This window comes from Bombina bombina, chromosome 1 (genome assembly GCF_027579735.1).
Source record: "Bombina bombina isolate aBomBom1 chromosome 1, aBomBom1.pri, whole genome shotgun sequence".
NCBI classification, from domain to species: domain Eukaryota; kingdom Metazoa; phylum Chordata; class Amphibia; order Anura; family Bombinatoridae; genus Bombina; species Bombina bombina.
The window spans coordinates 54521453-54542054 of record NC_069499.1 but is presented as its reverse complement, the minus strand read 5'-3'; the positions used below and the strand labels follow the sequence as shown (position 1 = coordinate 54542054).

Here is a 20602-nt window from a genome sequence, read left to right as displayed (position 1 = left end):
ATTTAATATAACTGTGTTGGTTATGCAATACTGGGGAATAGGTAATAAAGGGTTTATCTATCTTTTTAAACAATAACAATACCGCTGTAGACAGTCCCTTTAATTCTCTTGGTATCCTTTGTTGAAAAAGTAGCAGTGCGCTAATGGGAGCTAGCTAAACACATTGGATGAGCCAATAACATGATGCATATATGTGTAGCCCCAATTAGCAGCTTCTGAGACTACCTAGGTATTGTTTTCAACAAAGGATACAAAGAGAAGAAGACACATTAGATAATAGAAGAACATTGGAAAATTGTTTAAAATCACATGCTTTATCTGAATCATGAAAGAAAATTTTTTTTATTTTATGTCCCTTTAGGAACAAGTGCATCAATGCACTACTGGGAGCTAGCAGGTTACAGTGGCTACACACATATGCCTCTTGTTATTGGTTCACCAAACAGGTTCACCAAACATGGCTTAATAATGTATTGTTGTTCTAGACCTTTTCAGGTATAAACTACACAGTTATTATTTACTGCATTGATAGCTGCTCAGTGTTTTTACATATTTATTTTTTCCTTCACAGTTTATCTCAGAGTCTAAATTCTTCATTACAAACAGATCTGCTTAATCACGTACCCTCCATCACTACATTAGCTTGGAGAGAGGACTGGATATAAGAAACTTCGCTTTGGAGACTCCCAATGTATTTTGAGATTCTGGCTTTTTCCATATCAACATTGAATCATTACGTCTGCTCATCACAGATCCTAATTTAAAATCTTTCCTTCTACTTTTTCTTGGATTCACCATGACCTCTGCCCTTCATTCCCTCAGCCTCACTCTCAGGTTGAGTTTAATCCTGGGTTCTTTCTTAGGCCTAAGTCTAGGGCTAGAGTTTATGGGCCTACCCAACCAGTGGGCCCGTTACTTGCGCTGGGATGCCAGTACACGCAGTGACCTCAGTTTCCAGCTTAGAACCAACGTTTCCACTGGTCTTCTTCTCTACTTTGATGATGGAGGAATCTGTGACTTCCTCTGCCTTTCCCTGGCAGATGGTCGTGTCCAGCTACGCTTCAGCATCGATTGTGCAGAAACAGCTGTGCTAAGTGACAAACGGGTTGACAATGGTGGTTGGCACTTCGTGATGATCAGCAGGAATAGGCTCAGAACAATCCTGGTTCTAGATGGGGAGGCCAAACCTGGGGAGGTTCGACCTCAGAGACAGCATATGAATATTGTTAGTGATCTGTTTGTTGGGGGTGTTCCTGAGGATATACGCTTTGATGCACTCACATTTACCTCTGTCAGGGAGCTGCCTCCCTTTTCTGGATATTTAATGGACCTTAAATATGGCAATTCTGAGCCCCAGCTTCTGGATAGCCATGGGGCACGGCTGGATCTTGAGGGACTGTGCACAGAGAACCCATGTGAGAATGGAGGATCCTGCTTACTATTAGACGGTGAGCCAACGTGTGACTGCACAGCCACTGGATATGGGGGCAAGTTCTGCTCAGAAGGTAAGAAATAGATGCTGTAGTCAGATGTACATGACATGCAACAGCAATTACATAAAATGCTGAATAAATAAATGTTGTTTAGTGGGCAAGTAAATGCCTTACCAGTATCACGCTATTCTCTTCCTTAAAAATGGTATCTTATTTATACGATGACTGCCAAAGAGAGCTGTTGCATGCCTTCTAAAACTGGTAGCTAACAGGTTAAAATATTTAACTTCACTTACAAGTACTTGCTAAATTAGATTGTTAGATTGTTTGTTGAATGACACATTATAGAACTTAAACTGTATTTATGTTTGGTTAAAAAAGTGACTACCGTTAATATTAAATTTTTGTTTTGCCCAAAATACAATATGTAATTAGGAAGGTCTAATCAGTTATCAAAAATGGATAATAGCATTCACCATTGGCATGGGTTTACTGTATAATAAAAATGTTTAACAACTGATATTTTTGTTTAGATATGGGTATATGACCAATCAATCTAATGTGTTTGACTAACTTGGTTCTTTTTCAAAGCACTCCAAAAATGTTTTGAAAAAGGACTGTTTTCTCTGCATGACACGTTGTTAACTTTAGTGTCCTTGGTCATATGTATCAATAATTTTTCATAAAATTTGACATATTAGCACATTATTTCTATAAACAGGATATGGTGTGTATGTTGATGATATCCCAAGAATTGCTAAATACTTACAATGGTATTTTTATTATGGCCCTTTCAGTTCACAACTAGGATGGGTAATAGGTCTAGCTAGTGAACATTTATAAAGCAACACCCTTATATTTATATTATTCCAAAAAAGATTTGTAATCATAAACTTCATTTAACGGTGCAGAGAACAATCCAGATGCCGTATATTTTGGGCCTGCAGTTGTCACTGAGTGATCACTTTATTAGATATTGACAAACATCTTGACATTCAGTTATTGGCATGTCTGTGTCAGTGTTGCTGGCAATAAACTGGGGAAAGTCTAATAAAAAAATGTTAAAAAGCAATTTTGGCTTTAATGACCCTAGATTAGTATTTGTTTACTTCATTGCAGCAGAAAACCACTGGTGAGCCAGTCATTAAAGACAGTTGCACAACCTGCCAATCACCAAGCATTAACTACTTATGTATCTGGGGTTAGTAAATCAATCAACTCTTGCATTAGACTGTCCCTTTAAATTAGTTTGTAAACAGTGTCTAAAGTAGCAGCATTACAGACCCACACATATAACAGCTTTTCCATGGCTCACTTAAGACTTTGAAGTGAGGTTGGTTTACCTGCCCTGTTTGTTCCCTGGTTCTGTGACATTGTTTAACTAAATTACCCCCTTGTTTGCCATTTTTGTAGAAATTAAGCCATTGGCATTTAAAAAGGCAACATTTTATAGTCTGTATTTCAATCATGTGTCAAGAACAATCTTGATGTTACCTTAGACATTTACAAGATTCTGCCTTGCCAAACTTCTGCAACTAGAACCACTTATTTGTGCTTCTTACACTGTATCTTCCTGTACAAGAAAAATGTCATCAATGTATCGTCTCCACAAATCTTTACTAGCAGCTTATTAAATCCCAGTGGATTCACTAATCGTATTTAGTTAAAGGTCTGGTTGGTGTTAGCCAAGCAGGGATAAGGATAAACTACTGCTAAAGGTAAAAATGCACTCAGATGACTATAGTTAGATATCTAGTTGCACATTATAACATTAATTATTTAAGTTGAAGTTCAGCTTTGTATTCATTGACAAGTATATCTGAAAATATCACATACATAAGTGCTCTTTGAGCGTTATCCTTCAGCTACTCTTTTTACTGTCGTGCATGGTGAAAAAAAAAAAGCCAATCAGCATCATCAGTGCTGAGTTTACACTTTGCTTTACTGTGATCTTGTGGGGTTTCCTCCATAATCTTGCAAGCTTTCATAGTAAACCTCCTTTAAGAGAGGATGGAAATATAGTAACTGTGCTGGCACATGCCAGATGCACGCTCTTTAAAGGGACAGTCTACACCTAAAACAACGTTACCCCATAGTTACGATCTCATGATTACAATTCTATTGATACCCTGGATCCCTATTTTCGTGTATCCGCTTACCCACTTTTTCAGAAAAATAGTTTTTATTCCTTGATTCAAACATGGCCGTTTAACTCCTCCCATTAGCTTCTCCTCCTGTCTTCTCGAGTACTGATCTTTCCCTATAACACTCGTGCACGGACTGAACAGTGACCTCATTAGACCCTAAAACGCATGCGCAATTATCCACAGTTCAAAACCGGAAGTTGGTATTTGTTATCTCTGCACACACAGAACGGGTAACTTACAATAAATAAACACTGGAACTTCTGTGAATTCATAGCGTTAAAAACATAGATCGAAACTTTGGTTCCGGATACTTGGTTCCCAGTTAAGTTGCGCATGCGTGAAGCAATGAATGCGCGATACAGTTTTTTAATCGGTGATCAGTTTTTTATTGGACGATGCAAACTAAGAGAGTGGGTGACGTATTTAGTGGGCGGAACGGAGCGGCCATTTCTAACAGTGAGAATATAACTTTTCAGAGAGAATAACTCTGGATGTGTAAAAGTCTCGATATGGTTGCAGGGGTGAGCAAACAAAATCGGAACTTTAGCTAATGGATGGGGTAACGTTGTTTTAGGTGTAGACTGTCCCTTTAAAGGTCCCAGGACAGGTATTCTGATTGGTTGCTTGAATTCCCTTTACAATGGGATATGGCTACTGAGGAAATTAAAGTAAAATAGCTTCTTTTTTACAAAGAGATGTTTATTACTGATCCTAGTTATATGGATATGAATTCCAAAATATTTAATTATTTGATAATTCAGACAGAGCATACGATTTTAAACAACTTTCCAACTTCCTTCTATTATCACATTTGCTTTATTCTCATGTTATCCTTTATTGAAGGAGCAGCAATGCACTACTAGAAGCTAGCTGAACAGATCAGGTAAGTCAATGACAAGAAACATGTGTACAGCCACCAATCAGCAGCTAGCTCACAGTAGTGCATTGGTGCTCTTGATCCTACTCAGGTATACTTTTCCAAAAGGATACCTTGAGAACAAAACTAGATAACAGAAGTAAACGGAAACGTATGTTCTATCTGAATCAGTAGATAACAACAATTTCTGAACATCTTCCAGTATTGTCAGTTTTTTTCCAGTGATCACAACCCTAAAATGCTTCTGCCATTAATACCCCTGATGCTTGAAAATTTTACCTCTAGAAAACAACACAAAATTGTTGTCTCTGATGTGAATTTACTAATTGTGTAACCTAAAAATCAAATGCGCTGGGCAGGGTAAAGAAACAAATTGAAGTGGGTTTAGCGATAACCTCTGACAGTGCCATGGGTGGTCCTCAGGAAATTTTCTTAAAGGGACATGAAACCCAAAAATGTTTCTTTCATGATTCAGATAGAGCAGCAGGCAATTTGAAACAAAGTTACTATTATTAATTTTACTTCTATTATCAAATTTTCTTTGTTATCTTGATATCATTTGTTGAAAAGCCGAAATGTAAGCTCAGGAACAGTTTTGCAAGAATGTTATCCATTTAAAAGAGCACTAGATGGCAGCACTATTTCCTGCTCCAGACCTACCTAGGTATCTCTTTATTGAATAATACCATGGGAATGTAGCAAATTTGATAAAGAAGTAATTTGGGAACTTTGTAAATTTTGTTTGCTCTGTCCTAATCACAAAAGATCATTTTTGGTTTAATTTCCCTTTAATAAAAAGGGGCTGTTTTTGTTAGTTTCTAGATGCCTCCCAAAGTAATGAAGGGAAACTTCTCTGTATGTAATCATGTGCATTTGGTTTTTGGATTACAAAATAGGGAGATTAAAACAATGAAGATAACAATTTTGTGCTGGTTTCTGGAGGTAAATATTTTGGGCTTCAGAGTTATTAACTACAGAAGCATTTTAGGATTGTGATCAGTGAAAAAACACAAAGACAATACTGTCCAACATTCAGAAATCATCTGCAGGAAAAAAAAGAAGTAAGATTAGGCTCATCCCCAGTTTGTGAAATGGTCATAAAGGGTGTTAAACACATAGCTAATGTCCTGTTTAGGAGCAGCAACACATTGCTGATTATGAGCCCGGCAAGGCCAGTGAACTAGTTAGTAGCTGCATACATACGTAGCCACTAGTCAGGAGCTGCAATTGGTTGTGGCTGTCAAGTGGCCTTTAGCTATGTGTTTAAAGGGACAGAAAAGTGAAAATTAAACTTTCATGTTTCAGATAACACATGTATCAGTTTTGCTTCATACTATTCGTATTCTTTGTTGAAGACCATACCTAGGTAGGGTCTGGAGCAGCAATGAATTGCTGGGAGCTAGATGATGATTGAAGGCTACACATATATATATATATGCCTTTCTCTTGTTAAGTGTGTTCAGTCCACGGGTCATCCATTACTTATGGGATATATTCTCCTTCCCAACAGGAAGTTGCAAGAGGATCACCTAAGCAGAGCTGCTATATAGCTCCTCCCCTCACATGTCATACCCAGTCATTCTCTTGCAACCCTCAACAAAGAAGGAGGTCGTGAGAGGAGTTGGAGTTTTTACTTAATTATTCTTCAATCAAAAGTTTGTTATTTTAAATGGCACCGGAGTGTGCTGTTTTTTCTATCTCAGGCAGTATTTGGAAGAAGAAACTGCCTGCGTTTTCTATGATCTTAGCAGGCGTAACTAAGATCCACTGGCTGTTCTCGACATTCTGAGGAGTGGGGTAACTTCAGAAAATGGGAATAGCATGCGGGGTCCCCCGCAAATGAGGTATGTGCAGTACAATATTTTCTGGGAATGGAATTGACTAAGAAAACACTGCTGTTACCCGTATGATGTAAGTACAGCCTTAAATGCAGTAGTAGTGACTGGTATCAGGCTGATAAATGTATGCACAGTAGAGTTATTTTCTAGGGACTAGAATTTGACTGAGAAAATACTGTTAATACTGAAATAATGCTTAAGCCTTATCTGCAGTGGAAGCGACTGGTAGCAGGCTTAGTGATAACTTTGCATGACATTAAAAAAGTTTGTTTTTAAAACGTTTACTGGCATGTTATTCGTTTTGTGAGGTACTTTGGTGATAAATCTTTTTGGGCATGATTTTTTTCCACATGGCTAACGTATATTTCTGCATAGAAACCGTTATATCAGGTCTCCCACTGTTGTAAATGAGTGGGAGGGGACTTTTTTAGCGCCTTGTTGCGCAGTTAAAATTCTAGCACAGTCTTCCTGCTTCTTCCTCCTTGATCCAGGACGTCTCTAGAGAGCTCAGGGGTCTTCAAAATTCGTTTTTTGAGGGAGGTAATCAGTCACAGCAGACCTGTGACAGTGTGTTTGACTGTGATAAAGCGTTAAATCTTAATTTGATATCCGTTTTTGGGTACTGAGGGGTTAATCATCCTTTTGCTAATGGGTGCAATCCTCTGCTAATTAATACATTTAAAGAATTGTTGACTATAACTGAATTAGTTTTTTTTTGTTATTCAACTGTGTTTTTTAAAAGCGCTGCAGCGTTTTTTATATTGCTTGTAAACTTATTGAAAGTAATTTCCAAGCTTGCTAGCTTCATTTCTAGTCTGTTTAAACATGTCTGATACAGAGGAATCTGCTTGTTCATTATGTTTAAAAGCCGATGTGGAGCCCAATAGAAATATGTGTACCAATTGTATTGATATTACTTTGAATAAAAGTCAATCTGTACCGATAAAGAAATTATCGCCAGACAACGAGGGGGAAGTTATGCCGTCTATCTCTCCTCACGTGTCAGTACCTTCGTCTCCCGCTCGGGAGGTGCGTGAGATTGAGGCGCCAAGTACATCAAGGCCCTTACAAATCACTTTACATGATATGGCCAATGTTATGAAAGAAGTATTATACAATATGCCCGAGTTAAGAGGCAAGCGCGACAGCTCTGGGTTAAGGACAGAGTGCGCCGATGACACGAGAGCCATATCTGATACTGCGTCACAATTTGCAGAACATGAGGACGGAGAGCTTCATTCTGTGGGTGACGGTTCTGATTCGGGGAGACCGGATTCAGAAATTTCAAATTTTAAATTTAAGCTTGAGAACCTCCGCGTGTTGCTAGGGGAGGTGTTAGCGGCTCTGAATGATTGTGACACGGTGGCAATCCCAGAGAAATTATGTAGGCTGGATAAATACTATGCGGTACCGGTGTGTACTGACGTTTTTCCTATACCACAGAGGCTTACAGAGATTATTAGCAAAGAGTGGGATAGACCCGGTGTGCCTTTTTCCCCTCCTCCGATATTTAGAAAAATGTTCCCTATAGACGCCACCACACGAGACTTATGGCAGACGGTCCCTAAGATGGAGGGAGCAGTTTCTACTTTAGCCAAGCGTACCACTATCCCGGTGGAGGATAGCTGTGCTTTCTCAGATCCAATGGATAAAAAATTAGAGGGTTACCTTAAGAAAATGTTTGTTCAACAAGGTTTTATATTACAGCCTCTTGCATGCATTGCGCCTGTCACTGCTGCAGCGGCATTCTGGTTTGAGTCTCTGGAAGAGGCGATTCGCATAGCACCATTGGATGAGTCTTTGAGCAAGATTAGAACCCTTAAGCTGGCTAATGCGTTTGTTTCGGATGCCGTAGTGCATTTAACCAAACTTACGGGTAAGAATTCCGGATTCGCCATACAGGCGCGCAGAGCGCTATGGCTTAAATCCTGGTCAGCAGATGTAACTTCTAAGTCTAAACTACTGAACATTCCTTTCAAAGGGCAGACCTTATTCGGGCCCGGCTTGAAGGAAATTATTGCTCACATTACTGGAGGTAAGGGCCACACCCTTCCTCAGGACAGGGCCAAATCAAAGGCCAAACAGTCTAATTTTCGTGCCTTTCGTAATTTCAAGGCAGGAGCAGCATCAACTTCATCCGCTCCAAAACAGGAAGGAACTACTGCTTGTTACAGACAGGGTTGGAAAGGCAACCAGTCATGGAACAAGGGCAAGCAGGCCAGAAAGCCTACTTCCGCCCCTAAGACAGCATGAAGACAGGGCCCCCTTTCCGGAGACGGATCTAGTGGGGGGCAGACTTTCTCTCTTCGCCCAGGCTTGGGCAAGAGATGTTCAGGATCCCTGGACGTTGGAGATTATATCTCAGGGATACCTTCTGGATTTCAAAACTTCTCCACAAGGGAGGTTTCATCGGTCAAGGTTATCAACAAACCTAGTAAAGAAAGAGGCATTTCTACAATGTGTACAAGACCTCTTAGTGATGGGAGTGATCCACCCAGTTCCGCGAACGGAACAGGGGCAAGGGTTTTATTCAAATCTGTTTGTGGTTCTCAAAAAAGAGGGAACCTTCAGACCAATCTTAGACTTAAAAATCTTAAACAAGTTCCTAAGGGTTCCATCGTTCAAGATGGAAACCATTCGGACCATTCTACCCATGATCCAAGAGGGCCAATATATGACCACAGTGGACTTAAAGGATGCCTACCTTCACATACCGATTCACAAAGATCATTATCGGTACCTAAGGTTTGCCTTCCTAGACAGGCATTACCAGTTTGTAGCTCTTCCCTTCGGGTTAGCTACGGCCCCGAGAATTTTTACAAAGGTTCTGGGCTCACTTCTGGCGGTACTAAGACCACGAGGCATAGCGGTGGCTCCGTACCTAGACGACATTCTGATACAAGCGTCAAGTTTTCAAAATGCAAAGTCTCATACAGAGATAGTCCTAGCATTTCTGAGGTCGCATGGGTGGAAAGTGAACGTGGAAAAGAGTTCTCTGTTACCACTCACAAGGGTCCCTTTTCTAGGGACTCTTATAGATTCTGTAGAGATGAAGATTTACCTGACGGAGTCCAGGTTATCAAAGATTCTCAATGCTTGCCGTGTCCACTCCATTCCAAGCCCATCAGTAGCTCAGTGCATGGAAGTAATCGGCGTAATGGTCGCGGCAATGGACATAGTGCCATTTGCGCGCCTACATCTCAGACCGCTGCAACTATGCATGCTAAGTCAATGGAACGGGGATTACTCAGATCTGTCTCCTTTGCTAAATCTGGACCAGGAGACCAGAGATTCTCTTCTCTGGTGGTTGTCACGGGTTCATCTGTCCAAAGGAATGACTTTTCGCAGACCAGATTGGACGATTGTAACAACAGATGCCAGCCTACTAGGCTGGGGAGCAGTCTGGAACTCCCTGAAGGCTCAGGGATCGTGGACTCAGGAGGAGAAACTCCTCCCAATAAACATTCTAGAATTAAGAGCAATATTCAATGCTCTTCTAGCTTGGCCTCAGTTAGCAACACTGAGGTTCATCAGATTTCAGTCGCACAACATCACGACTGTGGCTTACATCAATCATCAAGGGGGAACCAGGAGTTCCCTAGCCATGTTGGAAGTTTCGAAGATAATTCGCTGGGCAGAGTCTCACTCTTGCCACCTGTCAGCGATCTACATCCCAGGCGTGGAGAACTGGGAGGCGGATTTTCTAAGTCGCCAGACTTTTCATCCGGGGGAGTGGGAACTTCACCCGGAGGTATTTGCTCAACTGATTCGTCGTTGGGGCAAACCGGATCTGGATCTCATGGCATCTCGCCAGAACGCCAAGCTTCCTTGTTACGGATCCAGGTCCAGGGACCCGGGAGCGGTGCTGGTAGATGCACTAGCAGCCCCTTGGGTTTTCAACATAGCTTATGTGTTTCCACCTTTTCCGTTGCTACCTCGACTGATTGCCAGGATCAAACAGGAGAGAGCATCAGTGATTCTGATAGCGCCTGCGTGGCCACGCAGGACCTGGTATGCAGACCTAGTGGACATGTCGTCCTGTCCACCATGATCTCTACCCCTGAGGCAGGACCTTCTAATTCAGGGTCCTTTCAACCATCCAAACCTAATTTCTCTGAGGCTGACTGCTTGGAAATTGAACGCTTGATTCTATCAAAGCGTGGGTTTTCGTATTCGGTTATTGATACATTAATACAGGCTCGGAAACCTGTTACCAGAAAAATTTACCACAAGATATGGCGTAAATATTTATATTGGTGTGAATCCAAGAGTTACTCATGGAGTAAGGTTAGGATTCCTAGGATATTGTCTTTTCTACAAGAGGGTTTAGAAAAGGGCTTATCCGCTAGTTCACTAAAGGGACAGATTTCTGCTCTGTCTATTCTTTTACACAAGCGTCTGGCAGAGAATCCAGACGATCAGGCTTTTTGTCAGGCTATTGGCTAGGATTAAGCCTGTGTTTAAAGCTGTTGCTCCTCCGTGGAGCTTAAACTTGGTTCTTAAAGTTCTTCAGGGTGTTCCGTTTGAACCCCTTCATTCCATTGATATTAAGCTTTTATCTTGGAAAGTTCTGTTTTTGATGGCTGTTTCCTCGGCTCGAAGAGTCTCTGAGTTATCTGCCTTACATTGTGATTCTCCTTATCTGATCTTTCATTCAGACAAGGTAGTCCTGCGTACTAAACCTGGGTTTTTACCTAAGGATTTTTCTAACAGGAATATCAATCAAGAGATTGTTGTTCCATCATTATGTCCTAATCCTTCTTCAAAGAAGGAACGTCTTTTGCATAATCTAGACGTGGTCCGTGCCCTGAAGTTCTACTTACAGGCAACTAAAGATTTTCGACAAACTTCTTCTCTGTTTGTCGTTTACTCTGGACAGAGGAGAGGTCAAAAGGCTTCGGCTACCTCTCTCTCCTTTTGGCTTTGTAGCATAATACGCTTAGCCTACGAGACTGCTGGACAGCAGCCCCCTGAAAGAATTACAGCTCATTCCACTAGAGCTGTGGCTTCCACCTGAGCCTTTAAGAATGAGGCCTCTGTTGAACAGATTTGCAAGGCTGCAACTTGGTCTTCACTTCATACTTTTTCCAAATTTGACACTTTTGCTTCTTCGGAGGCTGTTTTTGGGAGAAAGGTTCTACAGGCAGTGGTTCCTTCTGTTTAATGTTCCTGCCTTGTCCCTCCCATCATCCGTGTACTTTAGCTTTGGTATTTGTATCCCATAAGTAATGGATGACCCGTGGACTGAACACACTTAACAAGAGAAAACATAATTTATGCTTACCTGATAAATTTATTTCTCTTGTAGTGTGTTCAGTCCACGGCCCGCCCTGTCTTTTTGAGGCAGGTTCTAAATTTTAAATTATAACTCCAGTCACCACTGCACCCTATAGTTTCTCCTTTCTCGTCTTGTTTCGGTCGAATGACTGGTTATGACATGTGAGGGGAGGAGCTATATAGCAGCTCTGCTTGGGTGATCCTCTTGCAACTTCCTGTTGGGAAGGAGAATATATCCCATAAGTAATGGATGACCCGTGGACTGAACACACTACAAGAGAAATAAATTTATCAGGTAAGCATAAATTATGTTTTTCTCATAGGCTGCCAAAGGATGCCAAGAGAGCAAAACAAATGTGTAAAAAAAAACAAATTGTATAGTTTAAAATGTTATGCTCTATCTGAATCATGAAAGATTAATTTTTAATTTATTGTCCCTATAACTCATTTGTGAGGACTAAAAACACACAGGTCCTGCTTATGGTGCATCAATAAATTTCTCCATCCATAGCCCAAGTCTAACCTCCAAGGAAGCACCCATACATCAGTGCTAGTTATGGCCGTCACGTGAAACGCGTGAGTGATCTAAATATGAGGGTTGTGATGTATGTTTAACATTGTCCCAAATTGAATTATTATTTAAAAGTCTAACGTTATGTTGTACTTAATCTGCAACATTTATTTTTTGGTGGTTAGATCTCTCTTCTGTGCTAAAATAATAAATAAAAGTCAAGCCTCATCCTTTCCTACTTATATTTATTCATGCACTTACCTGTACTGTACTATAGAACTGTATCAGTGATGGGCAAACAGTATCACTCAGAAGGCTAAATATACATCTCTTGAGTTCTCAAAGGGCCACACTATACTTTTAACTAATTGTATAATTAACCCAGAGCAAAAATGTTTCAACTTATTGTGACCATAGCAGAGAGTAGGTTAGAGAAAAAGGTTGTTAAACAGAAAGTTACAGGAGTTTTACAGGGCAAAATGCATGTTGTGTATTTTCTGGGTGTAAAATTGAACTCTTTTGCTTTGTAGAAATGATAGGGGAATTCTTCTTGCACTGCATCCTGCCCCAAGGCTATCAATTGACCTATATAGGTCATATGGTTGTTTCAGACAGGGCAGGAGGCCAGGGATTAGACAACTCAGTCTGTACAAAAACCTGATCTCTCCCTCTCCATTATTAATTACAGATTCCATGGTTACACAGTTTAGACTTGGGTGGAGCTTGATAAATTCATACAAAAATTAGGACCTAATTACAAGTGGAGCACAAACGTTTGCGCCCAAGCAATAAGGGGTTTATCGTGGGGGATTGCACTTGTTGGGCTTACCGATGTTATTATGTGTTGAAAGTAAACTGGATCGCTTGAGCACAATCATGATTTATGCTAGAATGATTTCCGCAACTACAGAGCTCTGATTAACTGATTCTCGAAACATAAAAGTTGCACAAAACACATTACAAAGTACAGTTACACTCATAATAACACCATCTAATAAAAAATATTAAAAAAATTAGCAAAAAAGTTATTAAGGCTCAAAGATATGAGATCTCAGGTGTTAGGGGAAAAAAAGGCAGGCAAAGGGCTTTAACATTGAGATATGTACATGTCTAAAGATGGATATGTATGTATTTATATATGTGTATATACTGTATGTATTTATATATGTGTATATACTGTATGTATTTATATATGTGTATATAGTGTATGTATTTATATATGTGTATATACTGTATGTATTTATATATGTGTATATACTGTATGAATTTATATATGTGTATATACTGTATGAATTTATATATGTGTGTGTATATACTGTATGTATTTATATATGTGTATATACTGTATGTATTTATATATGTGTATATATTGTATGAATTTATATATGTGTATATACTGTATGTATTTATATATGTGTATATATTGTATGTATTTATATATGTGTATATACTGTATGTATTTATATATGTGTATATACTGTATGTATTTATATATGTGTATATACTGTATGTATTTATATATGTGTATATACTGTATGTATTTATATATGTGTATATATTGTATTTATTTATATATGTGTATATACTGTATGTATTTATATATGTGTATATACTGTATGTTTTTATATATGTGTATATACTGTATGTATTTATATATGTGTATATACTGTATGAATTTAGTAGGCAGGCAGATTTTGTAGTCAGCAGCTGTCTTTTTTATGGCACCACAGAGAGGTGTGTAGCTATAGGCATAACAATCCAAGTTAGTAAGGACTAAAATTGTAAGAGCAGTGGTACTGTGCATTAATTAACCCCTTGGTTATTGTGAATTTCAGAGAAAAACTTTCCAAAAATACTGGGGAATTTTTAGCATTTCTTCTGTCACTCTATTTTTTTTTTTTTATTTTAATCTTTTTATTGAGGTTTTGCATAACAATAAACAGGCAGAAATAAATACCATATTTCTCATAAAACATAATACAACAGTAAGAAAATGGCAAAATACACATAATTTCAAGTAAATAATATAGTATGAGCTTCTGAAACCTCAGTTTTATATTTTATAGTCAATAAATGAAAACACCTCTATTATGCTCAACAGGCCACTCATGGACCCATGGAAGCTAAATGGCTTATTTGAGGTGCTCTAATGTAACGCACGGTCTCTTTTGGACCTTGAAATAAACAGAAAAAAAAAACTATTATAGTAACATGAATATGGTCAGATATAAACATAATAACACATAAAGAGCAACACCAGGGAGCCTTCCATTATAGTCGAGTGTAACATCTGGTTATCTCTAGTCTGTACATTGTTGGATGGAGCCATCTTATTAACCTTGCTAAGCAGCCTAGTCATATTGGGTGCTATATAGTGTAGAAGTGACTCTTAAAGAGGGAATAATGTACCCCTAGGGGCATATAAAAATATCTACCAAACTACCTAAATATGCATAATAGGACTCCCCTCTGGGAATTAGCTATAGTCTCTGCTGAAATTACATAGCATTATTATAATGTGAGATTAACAATATATTCATTTTGTGCCTACACATAAGCCCAAGTTATATATATATATATTAGCACTGTGATACATATTAGGGCCTGTCAAATCTATCAATCTAATTAAGGCACTGTCCAACTATAGTATCGGCACATTTACAAATTTAGGTCATAAATACTAGGATCTTAACCCTGGATGGAGTTAATTTGATAGCCAACAATTGCAATATATTTATGCATGTACATAAGAAGTTGATTTCACCACCTAGCAGGAACAGCATTTATGAAACTACAATGTTCTAGCAGTTAATATGAGTGCACATATTTATAGTCCCCACAGATACAGCAGTTTGTAAATGAGATAGATTTCCGAATTTTCAACTAAAGCTTAGAAACTTAGTCCTCGTGGAATCAGTAGTCCAACAGTCTGTTTCAACTCCCCAAGACACTAAACTCTAAAACTAGTTGGGGTTTAGTAATAAGTAAAAAATAAAATAAAATATAAAAACAACAATAATAATAAGAATTGCACTGAAAACAAGCGTGGTTGTGTTAGTTTGAGTAGAACAGTCCCAGAAATTAACCCACACAGTGTCCATCAGCTTATGATGTGCCTAGTTATGGGCATAAATTCGTACCGGTCCCAGTGTGCGCAGCTTACCCAATGCCCAGATTTACCAGAATCAGAGGATATGAAGCGGGAGAGTTGCAGAAATAGTGGTGGTTCCTTTGGGCAATTGCAGAACCCTCAGAGCGGTGGCCTTTGCTGAGGTGTGGTACTAGTGTCCCAGCTTCTCTCCATATCGCAAACCATGTGATGGGGATCCAGGAATCCTTCCTGTCAGCGGTTGTGGTCTTAACTGTAATTCTTGCATGCTTAGTGGAGTTACTCCGATTTTGCCAGATGTGCCTTTGAGCAGTTATAGTGTTCACGGCCCAGGCTTGTTCCTGCACTTGTGATATTGGTGTCGTAACTTCAACGCTCCACGCTACAGAGCGCTCAGTTAATAGATCCAGGGCTTGTTTGTCGGGTATACTTATAGGACCATCTCCTCCTCCCTCAGTCACAACCCGCTCGACCTGGATAGCTTGCTGGGGGGCAGGTATGCCCCTGATCTTTGTCGGAACTCGGTCTTGGCGTGAGGGCACCACTAGATCTGAAAAGCGCTCACGTGTGGTATCCCCTCCTTTTGTTTCCCCAGTTTTCATTGTGGACATAGAGTGCTTGTTATCACTTCGCACTGAGACTGCCCGTAGATCCTCCCATGCAGTGGACCATGTATAGAGCATATTCGCAAAGTGCTCATCCAACAAGCGGGTCACGGCTGCAAGTGTCAGGGCAGTGTTAGGCGCCATCTTGTCTACGTACTGAGTGAATGTGATAGAGCTGTGGTTTAAGTATGTCTTGTGTACAGCTCACCTGGTGTCATCCCATTAAAGAATCTTTGAAAGCAGTGTTAAACTCCTGCCTTATAACCCAGTTTCCTGGGGGAGGTATAATGCGGCAGCCCTGGTCACGCAGACGGTCGGCCTTGATAGAGGTAACGATCCCTTTGTGGCACAGCTGAAGAGCATAGGCGATCAGCAATCTCAACGTGGATTTGTACTTCCAGTTATCCCAGACTATTGCTGAGTATAAATGTTCTCTATTTTAAACAACTGTCATACATTTAAGGCTGTTAAAGACATTTAGAGTCAGGAGCTCCACAGAAATGTGTCCTGCCGCTTCAACTGTAGGCTCCGCCCCCCCTGTCACTCTATTTATACAGAAATAGAGCCTTGTTTTTTTTAATCAATTATATATATATATATATATATATTTTTTTTTTTTACTAGACAGTCTAGGCCGATTCACCGCCAAATTTGATCATACATATGTATATTAAAAAAAAAAGGTTAACTTTTTCACAAACTTTGGGTTTTGTCACTGAAAATATTTACATACTGCTTGTGCAATCATAACACAAACGATTGTAAAAGCTTATCTGGGATCCCCTTTGTTTAGAAACAGCAGGCATGCATGACTTTGCCATTGTTTTTTGGTAATTTGAAGGCCGCCAATTGCAGCTGTGCACCGCACTTATGAAATTCCCGGCAGTGAAGGGGTTAATTAGTTAGCTGGTAAGGGTAATAGTATTGAAATGTAGGTATTACCCTCCTACCTGACACCTCCCTGATCCCTCCCAAACAGCTTTCTTCACCCCCCCCCCACTCTCATCTTAACTATTTTAGGTGTAGTCTTATTATTTTTGCTTATTCTTATTATTTTTTGTGTGCAGTGTAATGATCCCTCCTTAACCCTCTCACCTCCTTGGCCCCTCCCAAACAGCTCCCTGACCCTCCCACTAGTGGTGGCCATCTTTGGTACTGGCAGCTATCTGCCAGTACCCAATTTATAGATTTTTGTTTTATTTTTTTTATATGTATTTTTTTTTATCTGTAGTGTAGTGTCCCCCCTCCCCACAATCGTTATTTAGGCTGCAAAACACTCCTCATTCCAACCTTTCTGTAGTGCAGCACCCCATCCCTTCCTCTCTGTGCAAAATATTTGTTTCTGTAGTGTAGGGTCACTCCCTCCCCCCTCTGCTGCTGGGCCACCCACCTGACTCTCTCCATCCCTCCAACACCTCCCTAGGCACTAACGGAGATCGTTGCAGACAGTGACACAGACCATGTTACTGTCTAATCATCTAGCAATCTGCCTTCGTATGATAATGGAGCACCGATCGTTCTCCGTTACCATATGAAAACAGATGTTTGCAGCTTAAGAACAGCAGCTCTCGTCTGTCAATTGACATCCAAGACTGTGCGAGCTTCCTGAAGATCTACTTTATGCGGTACGATGAGCGTCTGTAGACGCAAGGGGTTAATGTCTTTCTTGGTGGTTTTTTGAAATAATATGGGCCAGATTACAAGTGGAGCACAAATTAACGCACCCGCTAGAGCGTTAATTTCGCTAGAAATAAGCTTTTTTGTGGTGCGTTGTGCTCATATTATGAGTTGAAAGTAAACCCGAAGAGCGCAAAAATCTGAATACATTCAAGTATTCCCCCATAGAAGTCAATGGAGAACAAAAAAAACACCCCACTCTCACGCAAACCCAATCACAATTTTCTTTTTTTGTACAATATATATTTACAAGTTAAAATCTTTATTAAATATGAATATTGCACAAATATGCTTTTTCATGCTTTCATCTGCTTAACGGCAAAGGGCTCCAATGCACTTATATCTATGTCTATATTAGGGCTGGGCAATATGGGGGGGGTAATCACGATTTTTTTTTTTTTATTGCGATTTAATCGCAATTTTATTTAAAATTACCATCACCTTAAATTTTCAATAATACGTTTATTTAATACTACAGAATCTTACTGTACATGTTTCTCAATGTCCAATACACTCTTGGAGCATAAAAATGAACACTTATAATTAGAGGAAAAATATATACCGTATATAAAAAAAAACTTGTTGTGCACTGCACCACTGTGTGCTACTACTGATGATCTATCTTCTGGGAATCTACACTTGACTCAACTAAATTATATATTAAATAAATATAAATAATAAATATAATACATTTATCATCTATCTATCTAGTAAGAAACTCTATATATCATGTATCCTCTATAATCTATCTACTAGATATTATTTATATATATTGGTAACATTATGTTGAATATATTATATTTTACAATTCACTTCACAATACATCCTACAAGCAACCCTTGAAAATGTATAAATAAAATATATTGTATTATTGTAATATGTAATCAAACTCAATATTAAGTGTCACAGAAGTTAAAATTTTTTTAAAAAAAAGAAAATCAGTAAGGCACTTTAACGTTTTTTTTTACAATATTCACTTTATTGCTCATAACTTTGAGCTGTTCCACCTTCACACCACCGCTTGACCACCGCCACAACACTCCCAGATGACTCTCGGATGACTCCCGCACACTCTTCAATCTCTTACAAAATGGCCGTTTCGCGGGTGTTCTCAGGTCCGCCCACGGCCGCACACTGGTCCGCCTCTCATCCTCCCTCTCTGCCTCCGTTTTCATAACGATCTGTATATATATATATATATATATATATATAGTATATATACTGTGTGTGTGTATATATATATATATATATATATATATATATATATACTGTGTGTATATATACATATATATATATATATATACATACACACACACACACACATATTTAAAAAAGTATGTTAAAGCCCTTCGCCTGCCTTTTATTTGCTAACACCTGAGACCTCATATCTTTGATCCTTTATAACTTTTCTAATATTTTTTTTAGCTGGTGTTATTATGAGTGTAACTATACTTTGTAATGTATTTTGTGCAACTTTTTAGTTTCACAATACAGTTAACCAGAGCTCTAAAGTCGCAGTAATTATTCTAGCGTAAATTGCAATTGCGCTCAAGTGATCGCGTTTCCGTTCAACTCACAATACGACTGATAAGCCCGTCGAGGGCAAGCACCCGCAATAAACCCCTTATTGATCTCGCACTAACTTGTAATCTGACCCTATTTATTTAGTGTAAGATTTAAAAAAAAAAAAATAGCATCTCTCTAAATGTAAACTCAAAATAACCATGGAGGAAAATAATTAGTTTTAGCTTCTTCCCTAAATGTATTCTTCTGTTGTGGAATTTTAGTCTGAAGCCTCCAGTCAATACAAGAAACCCGTACATACAAAAACTAATTCAAACAAATGAAGAGAATCAGTTGAGTCGTTAAATGTGTTTTCCCTTTCGCTCAGTAATGAATATGTACGGCTTCTTCTATATTATTACTAATGAGCAGTCCCTTGTGTCCACTCTTGCTCTGATAGAGTGAGCCAGGAGTTCCAGGGTCTCATTTCACTTTGTCAGAGTGCACAGAAACATCTGAGATTTGGTCTAGTATTCTATAATAAATATTATTATTCTAAATTAAATTTTATTATTTTCTGGTCTCTATCTTTTCATATATTTAAATATGAAAAAAATTATAATTTTAACAATTCAGGGCCAGGTTACAAGTGGCGTGCTTTTTAGCAATTTCGCTTATGTGCAAACCCCCGGCAGAAGTAAACTTTTAACGTGCGCAGGATAGCGTGCGTATTTCAAGTTGAAAGTAAAATGTTGGCGCGCATAAACCGACGCGTGGTAACTTGAGGACTTTCGATATCGTGACCACATTAAAGGGACATGAAACTCAATTTTTTTCTTTCATGATTCAGATAGATTATAAGTTTTTTCAAACAACTTTCCAATTTACTTCTGTTATCAATTTTTCTTCATTCTCTTGGTATTATCTATTGAAAAAGCAGCAATGCACTACTGTGAGCTATCTAAAAACATTTGTAAACCAATGAAAATGTGCATACAAGTTCAGCCACCAATCAGCAGCTAGCAGCAAGCTACTGAGTCTATCTAGATATGCTTTTCAACAAAGGATACCAAGAGAATAAAGCAAATTAGATAATAGAAGTAAATCAGAAATTTGTTTAAAATTGTATGCTCTATCCGAATCATGAAAGAAAAATTTTGGGTTTCATGTCCCTTTAACTTCTTCTCCCCATAGACTTCAATGGAGCATACAAACTGAAAAAAACATTTATTTTGTGTGCGCTAACCCGACACTGCCTTAGAAGAAAATTTTCTATTTTTAAATAGATATTTATATATATTTCTGATGTATTTTTTTGTAATATATATATATATATATATATATATATATATATATATATATATATATACAGTTTACACACAGAGAGAAATGCACTCACAGGAACGAACAACCAGCTCAATACCATTGTTAGCCTGTTCTATGGCGATTTACCACCTGGGTGCAACTTCTTTTAGCCCAGCAATGCTTTTCACAGAGTAGAACTTTCCTGTAGTATATCAGTCTGATCCCGCCTATTACGGTCAGTCCAGCACCGAAATACCAGGCAATTCCTCTCTGAACAAGGAACAAAGCAACCCCAGACGATCGTGCTTAATGTGCTTAGA

At 38.8% G+C, this 20602-nt stretch overlaps 1 protein-coding gene across 1 annotated transcript in view; it reads left to right on the top strand.

Moving 5' to 3' along the window:
- Nucleotides 1-796: 796 nt before the first annotated feature.
- The window catches only part of NRXN3 (neurexin 3), a 1194892-nt gene continuing 1175086 nt past the window's right edge, over nucleotides 797-20602 (top strand). The window contains exon 1 of the mRNA XM_053697352.1: nucleotides 797-1505. Within this exon, the coding sequence (XP_053553327.1) occupies nucleotides 797-1505 (709 nt within the window). The remainder of the gene's footprint in view (nucleotides 1506-20602) is intronic.